The following is a 16,451-nucleotide window of genomic DNA, read 5'->3' as shown; positions in this document are numbered from 1 at the left end:
CATTTTATAATTACCTTCCTTTGCAAGGGGGCGGTTTCTGCTTCCTAACTTTGCCACTGATTAAAAGTTGCCCAAACTGCAGTGTGCCAGCACAGTGCAGGTTAGGAGAGCAGCATCACTGACACCAGTTCTCTCACAAGACACCCAATGGGACACCTCTAGAGTAGAAGAGATGAAGCAGAAAAGACATTTTTGAAGAATGCTGCAGAATAAACTTCTGTTGTATGGCTTGGCTCAGTCACTCTGAACAACCAGGAACCCAATGAAACCACGCAAGAGGAGGCTGGAAGTGCTCTGAGACTGGGCAAGAGGATAAGCCAAGATGGGAGCCAAATGGGGTGCAGATGGTGGGCAGGGATGGATAAAACCAATGTCCCTGTCGTCCCAGCAGCAGCACTGTGAAAAGCAAAAATTCACAATACTGACAAGTGGAAAAAGCAAGCTGGACAGGCAAAGCTGGGAAGTGATGTGAACCTTGAGGTAGTGACAAGCAGATGGAAATGAACTTTAGGAAAGCAACTTGCAGCTCTTCAAGAAGGTAAGTCAATAGGACCCCCTGGAAATCATCCCTCAGGGACAAGAGGGCAGAAGACAGCTGGCAGATCTTTAAGGATGTTCTCCATGAGCTCTTGATCCCCAAGTGTAAGAAATCAGGCATGGAAGGCAAGAGACTGACATGGCTGAGTTAAGACCTGCTGATCAAATTAAAGGGCAATAAGGAACTGGACAAACAGTGGAAGCAGGGACAGTGATCCTGGGAAGAGTACAGGGACACTGCCTAGTTGGGTAGCGATGGGGTCAGGAATACTGAGACATGCCTGCAGCTAAACTGGGGATGAGACACAGAGAATAATAATAATGGTTTTTCCAGGTACACCAGCCAGTAAAGGAAGGACCAGGGAAGCATGTTCCTTCTGATGGACACGACTGGCAAGCTGGTTACAACAGACAAAGAGAAGGCTAAGGTTCTCAACAACTCTTTTGCCTCAGTCTGGCAACCTCTCTTCCCACACCTCTTGAGCAGATGGAGCACAAGACAAGGAGCAAAGTCCCTCCCACTGTAAGAGAAAATCAGGTTTGTGACAACCTGAGGAACCTGAACATACACAAGTCTATGGGATCTGATGAGATGCATCCCAGAGTCCTGAGGGAACTGACTCATGTAACTGCCAGGCCTCTCTCTATGATATCAGAAAAGTCCTGGCAGTCAGGGGAAGTCTTAGTGGCTGGATAAAAGGAAACACACATCCATTTTTAAGGATAGCAAGGAGGACCCTGGGAACTACCGACCTGTCAACCTCACCTCTGTGCCTCAGAAGATTATGGCACAGGGAGGACAGGAAGGTATTCAAGACAGATAGCATGACTTGACTAAGGGCAAGTTCTGCCTGCCCAACCTAGTGGCCTTCTATGATGGAGTGACTACATGAATGGAGAACGGAAGGTGTCACCTATCTTGACTTCTGTAGGACCTTTGACACAGTCCCCCACAACAGCCTTCTTTCTAAATTGGAGAGACATGCATTTGAGGGGTGGACTGTTCATTGAACTGGTTGAATGATCACATCCAGAGGGTAAAGGTCAATGGGTTGATATCCAGATGGAGATGGGTGACAAGTGGTGTACTGCAGGGGACTGTATGGGGACCAGTGCTGTTTAACGTGTTTGTCGGTGACACAGAAAATAGGATTGAGCGTACCCTCACCAGGTTTGCAGATGACACCAAGCTGAGTGGTGTGGTTGACATGCCCAAGGGTTGAGATCCAGACAGACAGACTTGACAAGCTGGAGAACTGGGCTCATGTGAACCTCATGAGGTTCAATAAGGCCAAATACAACGTCCTGCACCTTGGATCAGGATAATCCTCAGTATTTATTCAGTCTGGGAGATGAAGGGATGGAGAGCAGTCCTGCGGAGAAGGACTTGAAGAAATTTTTTATGCTGAAGGTGATGCAATACTAGCCCATGTTGCCCAGAGAGGTGATAGATGCTCCATCACTGGAAACCTTCAAGGTCAGCTTGCTCTGAGCAACCTGCTCTAGTTGCAGATTGCAGATGGCCCTGCTGACTGCAGGGAGGTTGGACTGGATGACTTTTACAGGTCCCTTCCAACCCAAACCATTATGTAATTTTATGAAGATTAAAACAGAGGAGGGCACATGGTTAACAATTTCAGAATTTTGGGGCTAATCTGAAGAGTTGAGCCTGTGCCACACTATGAAAGATCCAGGGTCTCCTCAGTCAGAGACTTTGGAGGAGGAAATAGGATGACCACTGAAGATGGCAGCCAAATTGAAGCGACTGAAGGACTGAAGGAGAGAGCAACAAGGCTGCTTGTGATTAACACTGTCCTGAAACACCTAGATGGATATTCATGGATTTCCAACCCAGAGTGACAGAGTTGATATGTTTTATGCTTTATCTTCATGCCCTATTGCACATTCCTCAGCTGCAATAAATATTGCTATCTGGTTCAGTACGAGGATTTGATTACGAGTCCCATATTCATAATATTAAGTGTAAGGAGCACAGTGCAAGCCAGTGGAAATGTGCTTTGAAATGACAGTTCTGGGTCAAAAAGAAGGGCTGTGCCCTGGACTTGACCTGCCTCCACAGGAGCAGCAGCCTGAACATCCAAAAGAAGGGAGCCACAGCCCCTCATCCTGCAGCATGTGGGAGGAACACTGAAAAAAATGGGATATGCCAATACTACAGCTGTGGTCAGAGCTTGATAGAAAAGACAGCTGGTGGGGAAGCAGGGGAGAGTCTGGCAGCTGCAGGCAAGCCAAACGCCCAGGGATGGAGCCCTAGCACAGCTCTTGTCTCCAAAAGAAATCCTGATCATCTTCTGGATCTCCCTCCTGGAGCCAGAGCCAGGGTGGGATGCTGCACCCAGGGATGGCTGTCATCTGGAGCAACTCACTCTGGGCAACTCCATCACTTCATTTTTTCATGGAATAAATGAACTTAGGGGATGGTTCTCAGAATGACTGTTTTTTGTAGAGTTCCTTCTTAAACCAAATGCAAGGCAATCCCCATGCTGTTCTCTGCAGGACTGCAGAGCTGAGCCTGAGCTCTGCCTCAAATCTGCAAATGCCGATAACTTTTTGATTCTGTGTTGACACTCTGCAGCTCCACTCCAGGGTTAAGTGGTCAGCCTGCTTTTCTGCTAAATTAACTTAAACCTGATCTTTTGGCTTGAAAAAAACACCAAATCTTGTAAGGAAACTCAGGTCTAGTCCTATCCTCTGCAAAACATCACCTCTCTGCTCACCACCATGTCGGGACCATGACCTGCCCAACGGCTATTAAGGCTCCTGTTCCTCACTGTATTTTTCTATTGCATAAGCATGTCCAAGCCTCACATCCCTCTGCTCCAAACAGCTCCCAGTTAGCAGGGCTCTTGCATATCAAGGTTTCATAAGAAATCATCAGCAAAATGCACAGGCTCTCAGTTGCACAAGGAAAAGAGAGATTTGTTGGGTTGGTTATTCTGGTGGAGGGCGAGGGTGTGGTGAGTAGGGTTACAGATAAGGCCTTTTGAGAATACATTTCACGTTCAGTACTTTAACGCCGTCTTAATAAAGTCCAGTCAGGTACGATCCGGCCCTGATCGGTGAGATCACAAATAGCTCCGTTTGTGGTTGGTTTGTTTTGTTTGTTTTTCTCTTATTTTATGAACTGAATCAAAGAAAAGGTCAAGTTCTATGACTTTGCTTCTGAAAGCTCAAACTATATTGGCATTGCAAGGTTAGACACATAGGAAACACCAAAGCTATGAGAGGAGAGTGCTTTTGACAGGCTCCACGGTGAAAAAATGTTCAAGAAACTACTCAAAGGAAAAGGAAAATAGCAATCAAGGTATGAAACGTACGAGTTCTGGTTTGATAACTGCTTTAGAATTTATCCCAGGTTCTTATAAAATATATAAAACTGAGATACAAAGAATTAGCAATGTCACTTTGCATTTCAAATGATCTTCAGCTACAGGTTTTGCTTTAAGAAAACAGACACTTGAAAAGCAGCTGTTCTGTAGTCTCTAGATGCAGACACTTGAGTTCCTGGCAAACTTACCGTCAGTGGTTTTCTGAACTCCTCCACCATTTCAGCTCTCTCCTGGAATGAAACTCAACATTTCACTGTTAAGTTTTTCTGCTCATGGTTTCAAAAGAGAGGACGTTACCGTTTCCCAGCATCTGTTTCAAAGTTCCTTTTTTTTCTCTTTTGCGTGGGGTTTTTTTTCTTCCCCTATTTTTTTCCCTTTTTTTTTTTTTTTTAGTTTTCTCTTTTTTTTTTGTCCTTTTTTTCAGTTCTTTTTGTTTGGTTGTTTTTTTGTGTGTGGGGTTTTTTTTGTGGGTTTTTTTGTTTGTTTGTTATTTTTCCCTTTATGAGCTTTAAACCACAGGGTGAATCCATGAAATGAGGTAAGTAAATTTGGCACACTTTTTCTTTTTTTTTTTTCAGTCATGTCCATAAAACTTTTGGTAAGTTGTATAAGTGAGTGATATCATTTTCATTGTGAGTTACAGGTGCTTTCAAAGAAGGGGGGTGGTTAGTACTTAATAACTGGAATGTTTCTAGTAAAACCAAAAGGCATAGCTGCAGAAAACACTCACAACCCAATGTTGACAGAGAAGTAAAAATATATACAATACAGTCACTTGTTCATAGTTTGGCACAATTTGTTTTTGTTGTTGTGGGTTAATAGTGCATAAACTACTGTACAACAGTATGACTTTTAAAGCAGTCTTTTACAGAGAATACCGGATTAGGTTTGCTGTCAAAGAATAAAATTCCCACATTGCAAAACTCTTCATTTTTCAGCACTTACATTTTCAACAGACCACAAGGCAGGTTTCGAAAAGGAACTGATGGGAGGTGGGGGGGAGGGAAACAAACCCCTCAAACCAAAACAAAAAAAAAGGAAACAAAGCCCAAAATAAGAAAGAAACCAACTTCAACCGTCTTTCTAGAAAAGGGAGTCTCTTCTTCAGAAAACCCAAAAATGTTGTTTCTGCTTTAAGAAGAATGGAGTCTGATTCCCTGCAGGAAGAAAACCAAACATTTTGATGCCATCTTAGATAGCCTGGAGTCACCACGACGGAGGGTAAGTGCTAAAGGCGGGCGGGTAGAGAAGATGCAGCTTTAGGTGATGCAGGTTAGAAGATAAAACAGCAGAGGGGGCCAGAAAGCACTCGAAATTGCCACATGAAGCTCAAATTAGGATGCGAGTTCTCGTTTGCAAAGTAAAGAGCCTTTTAAGTTTCAAGATCTTGGCTTTTTGGATGCATAAACTTTTTTTTTTTTTGTGTGGTTTATTTTATACAAAAATGGTCCCCCCAGCAAAAAAAAAAAAAAAAAAAAAAAAAAAAGAAAAAGTCTTTCCTCCTCAAAATCATTACAAAGTGTCATCATGGTTATTAACTCCCCCAATAAATAATTACAAACCAAAGAAGCCAAACAGCAGAAAAGAAAGAGTAGCCTTGTTAGTTGTTTTTTAACCCCAGCCAAGCCAGAAAATTGGTGATTCTTTTAGGTAGCTTGCAAGTAAGAAGTATTTTCATGCACTTAAAAAAAAGGAAAAGGAAAAAAAAAGGAAACCAAACAAAAAAAAAATCCAATCCCAAAACCAAAACTGTAAAAAGGGAACGTCTTGGTTTGTTTTTTTTGTTTGTTTGTTTTGTATTTTTTTGTTTTCATTTTTTTGTGTTTTTTTTTTTTGTGTGTGTGTGTGTTTGTTTTTCGGTTTTTGTTTTTTTTTCATGCAACTTTTGCTTTCAGGAAGGAAAAAAACTGAGGAACAGCAGGCTTAGCAGGTGGGAGGGAGGTTAAAGGGGCATTCCAGCCAGTTTGGTGCAGCATTACCTCAGTTTCTCAAAAGCAGCTGTCACGGGAGGGTCCTTGTGGGGCTGTTCGCGGTCCGTCCGCTTGATCTTACAGTTCTCATCCCTCAGCGATTTCGAACTGGATTTGTGACGGTAGAGTTTTTTATGGGTAGGTCCATTATTGCCTAAAGTGCTCAGGTTACTAAAGTTTTTATCAAAAAAGGGAGCGGGAAGGTCCGTGGTGTACCCAGCTGAGCAGTTGGGGCGAGCAGGATCGCAGGTTGCCCCTTTGCCATTTTTGCTTGAGCCCTTGTTGTTTGACTTGTGGTTCTTGGCCATTGCTGGCGAGCTGCCGTTTGCCTTCTTCTTTGACTCTTGGGATGTCCCTGCCAAAATTTTAAGAGTTTTCAGTTTCAGGCTGTTGGACTCTGGTGACCGGAATATGTCTGGAACGCTGTTGTGGCCAACAGGTCCCCACAAGGGTTCGATGGAGGCCATCATGAACCTCTGGACATCTGCCATTCCCGATGCGATGTTGGACAGTATGTTGGAAGGTTCCTCAAACTCCCTCTGATCATCATCCAGAAGGCTGGTAGTGTTGCCCAGGCTGGGTTCTGACCAGCCTGTACCACCCTCTTTTCCCAGTGCCCACTCTCCGGAGAGCCCATTGTGCTTGCCCAGCTTCACCCCAGCTGGGCTGCAATGCTGAGTGCTCTCAGTGAGGCCTTTGGTGCTGGCGGCCACGTTGCTCAGCTGGTTAACCACCCTGCCACCAATGGCTGGTGCCTTTTCACCGTTGACCCCTGCTGCGTTTTTCCCTTTCCTGGTGGATTTGGGTGCCTGCCTGGAGTTTTTCCCTTGCGGCTTATCAGCTCCTTTGTTAGTTTTGGGTGATTTTTTCCGGGTGGCTTTCTGGGAAGAGCTTTGGTTTGTACCCACATTCTTGCTGGATGAACTTTTCCTCTTCGATTTTGACACTTTGCTATTGGTGCTAATTTGACCAGATGGCTCATTAAATGTTGACAAGCATGGACTCTTTTCGAGAAGGCTGACAGAATCTTCATCGTTGAACATATGGAACTGGAACTGGTGATTATTTAAAGCAAACCCATTATCTGCCTGATCTTCAGACTGCAGGACCCCACAGTTCCACTTGACCTTCTCAGAGTTGTTGAGGGCAGCCTGGGGGCTCTCCTGAAAGCCCTTCAGTGTGCCCAGAGGCTTGGTATCGGAGCCAGCTATCTGTGGGGACAGGTTGGGAGTGTCTGGAGGGGACATCTCAGAAAGCGATGACTGGCGGAACTTGTCAGGTGTGAAGTTGGAAATATCTAAAAGGTCCGTGGACTCCTTCAAAGGGGTGATTTCATCTATGCTCTGCTGGATCACTAGCTTGGGACTGCAGTGGGCCAAGAAATCATCATTAATATCATCCTCGCCATCCTTTTCACAAGACTTTAAACTTAAAGAACTGTAATTGCTAGAACTAACTGACAATGAACCCACTGAATCAAAACTAATGAGCCTGCCATCGTCCGTACTCAGTGTGCCTCGCTGGAAATGGAAGCGCCCCTCTCCATTATTGAAGTGACATGACTGATAAGAATCATCAGACTGCACTTGTTGGCTCTCCAGCATGTAATTTTTTTGGTATAGCAATTTGCTGCTATTCAGATTGACTTGAGTGTATCCAGAGGTGGGGAGGCCATCTGCACCCCCCTCACCACCACCACCACTACTGCCGAACTCGCTCGGAAGCCCAGCTGCATCCTGCATGTCACTGGGGAAGTCCTGGCAGTTGCTGCCGGTGGCTTTGCTGGCTGACCACATGCTTCCAAAGCTGCTCTGCTCCATCTCCAAGTGTCCTGGTGACTGTTGCAGCTCTGATTCCGAGGGTGGGGAGAGGACGCAGCTCTGTGCTGGCTGCAGAGCTGGGAAGGGCTTTTCTGCTGGGACGATGCTGGGGAGTGAGTGCTGCTGCTGCTGCTGCTCAGAGGGATGCTGGGTGAAGTATGAGATACCGGCGTTGCTCGACAAATCAGAAGCATCTAACAATGTCTGCAGATACCCTCCAGGGATCAAGGGTACATTGGTGGTGATATTAGCAGATGGCAGAGGCTTCTCTGAAGAGGAGGTGGATGGTAGGAAAGGAGAATTTTTAGCAACCTTATCCTCATGGCACTCCGGGAGATGGGAGCTGTCTGAAGCACAAGGAATGTTTTCATCCTTCAGGCATGCTGCAGAGTCCTGGTTTTCCAGCGCTGGGGATCCCTCCGCTGTACTGGTAGCAGCTTTGATCTTCTTACACTTCAACCTGGCTTCACTTTTGAATTTGATTCTGCGAAGCACTTTCCTCTCCGTCCCCTTGTGCTCCCGGTCCTGTGGTTTGCATTTCATGGTGGCGATGCCTGCGATGTCATGGATGTGGAGGCCGTTGGCACAGCTGGGGGTAGTGATGGCCAGTGCCGGCAGCCCTTTCAGGCCTGTGTCCTCTTTGCTGCTGCAAGGCTGCTTGTGATCTGAGGAGCATGAGCCCAGCTTGTTCACTGACTGCTCAATGGCTTTAATTCTTTGAATCCGGTGCCTGTTTGCTAGCTTGCATTTTCGCTTCCGTGGGTGAGGGAGGAATGAAGCATCTGAGCCGTTAAGATAGAAATTCTGCTTGTTGTAGAGAGACGATCTGAGCAAATCCAGCCGGCTCTGTTGCCTCTCTTGCCAGAAGCCCTTCAGTGGGGCCAGCTTCTTGTATTTGCTGAGCAGCTCCTCGTTTAGGGTAACAGTTGTCTCGTTGGCATCCACTTTGCTGAGCTTCACCAGCATATGCTTCTCCCCTTTAAACCTGTTAATGATGATGTACTTGATGATAACGGGGGGCTCCTTGCGAGAGACTTTTCGCCGTTTCTTGGGGCACCACTCGTCATCGTCTTCTTCCTTGGGCCCATCCGGGAGCCACTCCTTCTTGTCCAGGATCTTCTCATTCTCGATGGAGTCCACATCATATAGGTAGTCGTCGCTGTATCGCACTTTCCTCTTGGCCCTCAACCCGTAGTTCTGCTGAATGAAGGAGCCAGAGTGGTCCCGGGACAGGTACCGGCTGCAGTCCTTGATATCCCGCAGCACGTCGTAGGAGGACTCTGTGCAAGTGCTGTCGTCACTGAACTCCCCAGAGTCCTCCGTGGAATTCACTGAGTCCAAGAAGTGGCTTCTCTTGGAGCCCACATACTGCACCACCTCTGTGCTGTTCAAAGATTTATTTAAGGCAGCTTTCTCCTCCTCCTCACCATCTTCTTCCTCGCCATCCTCCTCCTCCTCCCCCCAGATGATGCCTTCCTCGGATTTGAATTGAGAAGGGTCGGTGGTACCACTGGGTCCCCTTTTCAGGGTGCTCCTGCTGTCCCTTTTGGTGCAGTTGCTGAACACACTGGGGAAGAAGTTGAACTGGGCGTCCTCTTGTAGGGTGGTGGTCTTCTCCCGCACGTTGTCCTGGAAAGATTCGTATCTAATCTTTAGGGAGCAGACATCGCTTCCCAAGGTGGAATCATCATCATCAAACATGTAATTATCCACGTCTTCCTCGGAAAACAGATTTACAGAAAGCTCGTTTTTGGAGCAGAGGTCAAGCAGCTCAATTTTACTTTCACTAATGAAAGACTCAAAATAGCCCCATTCCTGGTTGGGATTTGTTAGTAAAGGTTCCTCACCATTGCATTTGTCTAATAATAATCCCTCGTAATAATTTTTCTGAGTGGGGTCCTCTGAATCACTGTCAGATTTCTCTGCATCTCTTTTGTCCGCTGCCCTCGATTTATGCATAGGGAAGCTTAAAAGCTGGTCTGAAAGCAGTTGATCCCCATATCTCATGGTTTCTCCTGTGCTCATGCAGTGAATCCCTATATCAGAGACCGAACAGGTGTCATAATCCCTATTTATATCCCCCACTTTCAAGCTGATTCCCGGCTCTGCATCAATGCCGTCCTTTGATTCAATAAAGCAGCCCAGACAGGTCCGGCTGGGTTGCATCAAGCAGTCTCCCGTCAAGGCCGACATGCCTCCAGGCTCCATCATGGTGAAAGGAGCCTTCTCGCAGTCGCCCGGCAGCGACCAGGAGCTCATGCCCTTTGTCACACAGGATGTGAGGGAGATGGCATGGGCAGAGGAGTCGTCCGAGGTGTGCTCAGGGACATCCGTGAGCCTCAGAGGCGATGGGGGGCTCAGCAAGCAGGGCTTCTTTGAAGTCAGCTGAGGCAGGGCCCGGTGGCATGCGTGGTTTTCCTTCGTAGTTGTTGTCAAGGTGGAGAACGGGACTGCAGCCTCGGCAGTGGTGCAAGGCCTCTCATCGCTGTCTAGGGCATGTGATTCTGGGTGAGGGGTGGGGAAAAGGGAGGCAGAAAAGACAGAACAAGAGAGAGGGTTTACAATGCTGGCAGTGCTGCTCCAGCTTGATGACCTGCACCCTTTCTTGCTAGGGTTTGATGAGGACTTTTCCCAACTGCCCTTTCAGGAAGTGGTAGACTCCCTTCTCATGAGTGCACAATCCTTCCCTTCTGCATCTAATTCATGGAATCATGGAGTGCTTTGGGCAGGAAGGGCTCTTTAAAGCTCTTCCAGTCCAACGCTCCTGCAGTCAGCAGGGACATCTGCAACTAGAGCAGGTTGCTCAGAGCCCCAAAAAAACCTGACCTGCAATGGTTCCAGGGATGGGGCATCTCCCACCTCTCTGGGCAACCTGGCCCAGGATCTCACCACCCTCGTTGTAAAGATTTTCAACCTTTGCTCTAGTCTGAATCTCCCTCTTTTAGTTTAAACCATTACCCCTTGTCCTGCCACAACATGCCCGGCTAAGATGATTGTCCCCATCCTTCCTGTATACCTTCTTTAGGGTAACATGCAGGGAATAGAGAGCAGCCAGCTGGAACAGTTACAAGACTACATTTATAACCCCAAAACCATCCCTTCTTTGCTCCTCTCATACACGCCGTTACGTGGATACTGCCTTTCAAATCTGACAAGGTTATTAAAAACCAAAACAAGCCTAATACAACCATTCCCATTAACACTCAAAAAAATAATGGAAAAATAACATTCTTAAAGAAACAAAGCAAACCCCACTGCAGGGTCTGCAGCTTAAACATACCTGGACCTGCATTTCTGCTTGAGAATCCAAAAGTTATGGCTGCCCCAGGTGAGACTCCACCTGGAGTGCTGTGTCCAGTTCTGGTGCCCTCAACACAAAAAGTACACTGAACTGTTGCAGCAGGTCCAGAGGAGGCCACAAAGATGATCAGAGGGCTGGAGCACCTCCCCTATGGGGACAGGCTGAGAGAGTTGGGGCTGCTCAGCCTGGAGAAGAGAAAGCTCCACAGAGAGGTGTTTCAGTACCTGAAGGGGGCTAAAGCAGAGCTGGGGAAGGACTTCTTACAAGGGCTTGTTGTTATAGAACGAGGTGGAATGGATTGAAGTTGAAAGAGGGGAGATTTAGACTGAGTATCAAAAAGAAACTCTTCACAGCAAGGGTGGTGAGGCACTGGAACAGGTTGCCCAGGGAAATTGTGGATGGCTGGGTTGGACAGGGCCTTGAGCAACCTGGTCTAGGGCAAGGTGTCCCTGCCCATGGTGGGGGTTAGAACTAAATAATCTTTAAGTTCCCTTCCAACCCAAACCATTCTATGACCCTTTTATAAACTCAGGAACCTTTTCGTCACTCTCCATGCCAAAGTTATGTAGGAAGTAACACAGAATTTAAAGCAATTATTGTTGGAATCATTGTGGGTTTTGCCATTGTTCCCTATTCCCTAAAAAAATGCCCTTTTAATAATGTAAGGGTTTTTTAACCTAAGGATTTTGTATTTTTTACCTCATCTTGCTCTTTTATGGCAGAATAAAGTTCTGAATATACTTTTATCTGACTTCTGGCTCAATGGACGATACAACCCTTGAAATTTAAATCTGGTGTCTTTTCATCCACCAACACACTCTGATATCTCTGTGTTAATAAAAATGCACCAATGTCTGCATTCACACCAGCCCAGACCTCTGCCAACTCAGAGCTGAGCCCACGGCTTTTGTAGCTGCTCATGTATTACTTCTTTGGTGGCTCCAGTGAAGGTTGGAGGGAGGAGAGCAGAAGCAGTGCAGGCTTTCCCAGGAGGAACAAGTGTTTTAAAATGCAAGTGGAGCAAGAAATGGAGCATCCAAAGGGATCTGACACCTACATGGCTCCTGTGACCCTCTGCAGCAAGTTGGGTATTTTTCAAAGCAAGTTTCCTCCTGCATAGAATGGTGAGGGTTGGAAAGGACCTCTGGAGATCATCTAGTCCAATCTCCCTGCTAAAGCAGGGTGACCCACAGCAGCCTGCCCAGGATCACAATGTCCAGCTGGGTTTAGAAACTCTCCAAACAAGAAGATTCCACAACCTCTCTGGGCAGCCTGCTCCAGGATTCTGGCACTCCCTGCAGCAAAGCTTCTCCTCACGTCCAGATGGAACTTCCTGGGTTCCAGTTTGTCCATGTTGCCCCTTGTCCTGTCATTGGGCACCACTGATAAGGCTCTTGACCTTGATCCTATTGACCCCACCCTTTGGTTCCCCTCTCAGGCTGCTCTTCTCCAGGCTGAACAGCCCCAGGTCTCTCAGCCTTTCCTCCTCACACAGATGCTCCAGGCCCCTCAGCATCTTCATGTCATCCAGTGGACTCTCTCCAGTAGTTCCCTGTCTGTCTTGAACTAAGGACTCCAGAGCTGGACCCAGCACTTCATGTGGGGTCTCAGCAGAGCAGAGCAGAACCGAGCAGAGCAGAGCAGAAGGGCAGAATCTCCTCTCTCCACCTGCTGCCCACACTACTGGGGATCAGGCCAGGACACAGCTCGGAGAGCACAGTGCTAGCTCATGTGCAGCTTTTCAACCCCCAGCACTCCCAAGTCCTTCTCCAGAGGGCTGCTCTCCAGCCATTTATCCCCAGCACAGACTTAAACCAGGGACTACCCTGACCCAGATGCAGGATCTTGCACTTGTCCTTGTTGAACCTCATGAGATTCACATGAACCCACTTCCCTCAAAAAGGGTTAAAAAAAAAAATCTGATTTTTGAGTTCCTCCCACGAGTTTTTATATCAGAAATGCAGAGGTGGTATCTTTTTTTCCTTTAAGCACCAAAACAAATTAACTAGTGCAGTTCCACTCCAGAAGGAAAAGAAAAATGAGCTTGAAACTGCCAGAAAACATGGAAATATGAGGAGAAAAGAAGAATGTCTGTGAGTCAAAAAAGGGGGAGGCAGAAACTGAAAGTCAATCTCAGATGCTGCAATGAACACGTAGAGATGCTGTTATATAAGATAAACTGTCTCTGGGTGTTTCTTTAGGTTTATACTGGTGGATGTAAACTTAACTCCTGTGAAATAACAAAACTTGATTTTTCTGGGGCTTATCTCATCCTAAAATCAGGTGCACAAGCCGGTGATGACACTCCAAAAAACTACAGTTAAAAAACTAAAAAGCTGGAGAAGCAACAACACCTTCCCTGGTACAACCCAACAGCCATCCGAAAAGCACACTAGGTGAAAAAATACTGATCCATCCTGCTGTCAGTCAGCTCTGAAGGGAGACAGTCCCTAAGTGGGCACTGCAGCTACCCAAGGGCTGCTCTGGATTCACTTCAGCCAGCACCTGGTAAGAGGAGGCAAAGAGCATCAGCCTCATCCCCAGTGCCATCAACAGGGAGGTGGTGGCATCAGAGCCACTTGTTGGCTCAGTGCTTTGGATTCAGCAGCAACTCCCACACAAATATGTTTAATTAAAGCACTTTAAAAGCCTTGTTTAACTGAATTTCATGGCAGTGGTATCAGGTTCTAGAAATCACCCATCTTCACTGAGCAGGTAAGTGCTGATTTTACTGCCTATAAACAAGGAGACCGTGGCTAGAAGATCTCCTTGGATCTCCAGCAGCTGTCATCAGCTGCAGCTTTACCATGTGTAGCCATGAAGGAGATGGGCTGGAAAAGATGGACACCTCCAAAATGACATCACAGAGGAAAGCACAAGCATACACTTCTCCTGCCTCCAGCACATTGTGGGGTCCTCATGGGCACCTACATGTCTGAAGTTGCTCCAAATTTCTGGTAATGAACAAAACCAAAATTTGCCTCTATGCACCTTGTTTTGAGATGACAGAATCACAGAATGGTAAGGACTGGAAGGGTCCTCTGGAGATATGTAGTCAACCCCCCCTGCTAAAGCAGGTTTGCCTAGATCAGGTTGCACAGGAAGACACCCAGATGGGCCTTGAAAGTCTCCAGAGAAGGAGACTCCACAACCTCTCTGGGCAGCCCATTCCAATGCTCCATCACCCTCAAAACAGAAGGAACTGAACATGGAAGATGTCAAAGGACCAAGTCTTTGATATACACAGGGTCAAACTGACAGAAAAAAAATCTCTAAGATATATAGGCAAATACAAAACGTAAAACACAATGAAATTAAACCTAAAAACATGGTGAAGAAATAAAAAGCAAAGCTCTGCCCCAGTACTGGGATACCACAACACTTACTGTGGTGACCAAAGTCCAAGTGACTTGAGGAGATGCTCAGACATACATTTACTTCAGTCAGGTTTTCAGGCAGCAGAGCACTTTTACTCCTACATATTGCTCCTGAGTTACTCCTATTGCTTTTGAAAGCAAATATGGAATTGATTAAATAGACAAAATGAGGTACTCTGGGCAGCCTACTGGAAGGGGCTGATCCCCACTGCTATCAATGAAAGCTGGAATGAGTGAGTGGCTCCCAGGAGCCTGACCGTGGCCAGCAGCACTTCTGTGGTGTTACAGTCCAAGGATTCCATGTGCTCACTGATGGGCAACACAGAAAAAGCAATACTGAGTTCACAAGCCCAACCTTCCTTTTCCATGGGTGCTAAACTGGGTTTGTTTCTTCTCCCCAACCTCTAACTTTCCCCAGTTGGTTGGTACTAAGCATCCTTCAGTCTAATTTTGCTGAGATTTTTCAAGTAGGTTTGTATATCATTGCAACGAGAGAGAAAGAATTGCAACAGAGTTGCTATAGAGTCTTGTGTGACTTTTTCCCCTAGGAAACCAACCTAAAATCCGTAATTCAAACTGCTCATGCTCATAAACACCTCCAACCATGCATATGCATGGGCAAAAGCAACCCTTGGTAAGACCTCAAAAGGTGTAGATTCAGAACTGGATTGACATCTGTACAACAAATACCCATTTACCCTGCTGCTCCACATGGCAGAGATACCTGCAAACAGCCAAAATTACACACACAGAAAGAATTAGGAAAATAAGTTGGCTTGCAAGTTGTCGCTGCTCCCTCAGGTACTGTAATTAAGTTCCTTACCATTTTCTTTCACCCCATTAATCAGGATAGTTTCTTGGTCTTCTGAGGCACAATCCTGCTCTTGTTGGTCATCCATCAATTTAACCTCTTTCTGTTCACTCCATGCCCCACTGCATCTGGCCAACCTGTGCATTTCCAGAAACATAACCACAGTCAGTACAATTCCTGAGATCGGCTCATGGAACCATGAATGAAAAATAACAACAAGAAAAAAAATCTCCTGGCACAGCCTCAAGTGCTGCCCTCACCCTTCTCAAGAGGACAAAGACAATTTAGGCTACTGCATTTTCACTTTTCATCTCCAAAAGCCAAATCTGATGTATTTTGGTGAGGTTAAAATGCTATACATCATCATTTCCTTCCCCAAAGTCCTTCTTTAGAAGGTGGACTGGTGCTCTGCACCTCCCTTCACATCACCCAAACTTGCAAAAGCAGGTAAGCATCGTGATCTCCAGATGGATGACTGAAGGCATGAAGAGGAGAGGACTTACTCCAAGCCCCTCCAAGATGGATTGTTGTTCAGACAACAGGAACTCTGGAGTTAGAAGAGGAATGTAGATATCCTAAGCGACAACAGCTCATCCTAACTACCACCTACTGCTCCAGTCTTCCAAGTGCTGGCAGATATGAAAATCTCCACAAAAAGTAGGCTTTTGGGGGAAAAATACCACTAATCTCATTCTTTTTGCAAAACATTTCATCATAAGAGGTCCTGCACTGGAAGCCTTGTTCCTCTGACACCTACCAGCACCTGCCCTGTTCCCACTGGGTAAAGTTTCATTTTGGTTCTACAGCCACCAGCTGAGGTTGACTGGATTTGATGGTACTTCTCCAAAGCAACAAAACCCAGAACAAGATCCAGCCTAGATTTTCTCCCTTCCTCCACTGAAGACTCCTCCATGTTCAAACAGTTGTGTGCCTAAGAAAGGGTGAGATGTGGCTGAGTCCATGGTCATGGACCCTCACAAGTGGTCCCAACAGACATAATTCCACCTCTCTGACTATAAATTCAACTCACAATCTATATTTTTTTCCTTCTGTTGACTGGAACTCAACTTTTTCTCTCTCGCAGAACAGAAACTAGATTGCAGCATTGTTTGCAGTGATTTTTTGGTGGGGGTTTTTGTGTGTTTGGTTTTGGTGTGGTTTTTTAAAATCAACATTCGTCAGTGTCTGATCTTCCCACTGCATTCTCTGCCCTGGGTTCAGCAACTGCAGTTCATTCATATTCAGATTTGCAGTGGAGTCCTCTTAATTAACGTGGAATCTTTAC

General features: G+C 46.3%; 1 protein-coding gene across 1 annotated transcript; it reads right to left on the bottom strand.

The window, feature by feature from the left end:
* Positions 1–5,862: 5,862 nt before the first annotated feature.
* On the bottom strand, positions 5,863–15,254 carry NEXMIF (neurite extension and migration factor). The gene is made up of 2 exons (XM_054388807.1): positions 15,179–15,254; positions 5,863–10,181 (listed from the first exon to the last, which is right to left on the bottom strand). Exons 1-2 carry the CDS (start codon positions 15,252–15,254, stop codon positions 5,863–5,865), a joined length of 4,395 nt encoding a protein of 1,464 aa, XP_054244782.1.
* Positions 15,255–16,451: the final 1,197 nt, after the last annotated feature.

This window comes from Indicator indicator, chromosome 17 (assembly GCF_027791375.1).
Source record: "Indicator indicator isolate 239-I01 chromosome 17, UM_Iind_1.1, whole genome shotgun sequence".
In the NCBI taxonomy this organism is placed as follows: Eukaryota; Metazoa; Chordata; class Aves; order Piciformes; family Indicatoridae; genus Indicator; species Indicator indicator.
This window is presented reverse-complemented; position numbering and strand designations above follow the sequence as displayed.

Coding starts and splice junctions, on each gene's coding strand:
- NEXMIF (XM_054388807.1), bottom strand. CDS start 15,254: ATGGATGACCAACAAGAGCAGGATTGTGCCTCAGAAGACCAAGAAACT. Junction 10,182..15,178: donor TAATGGGGTGAAAGAAAATG/GTAAGGAACTTA, acceptor CCCCTCACCCAG/AATCACATGCCCTAGACAGC.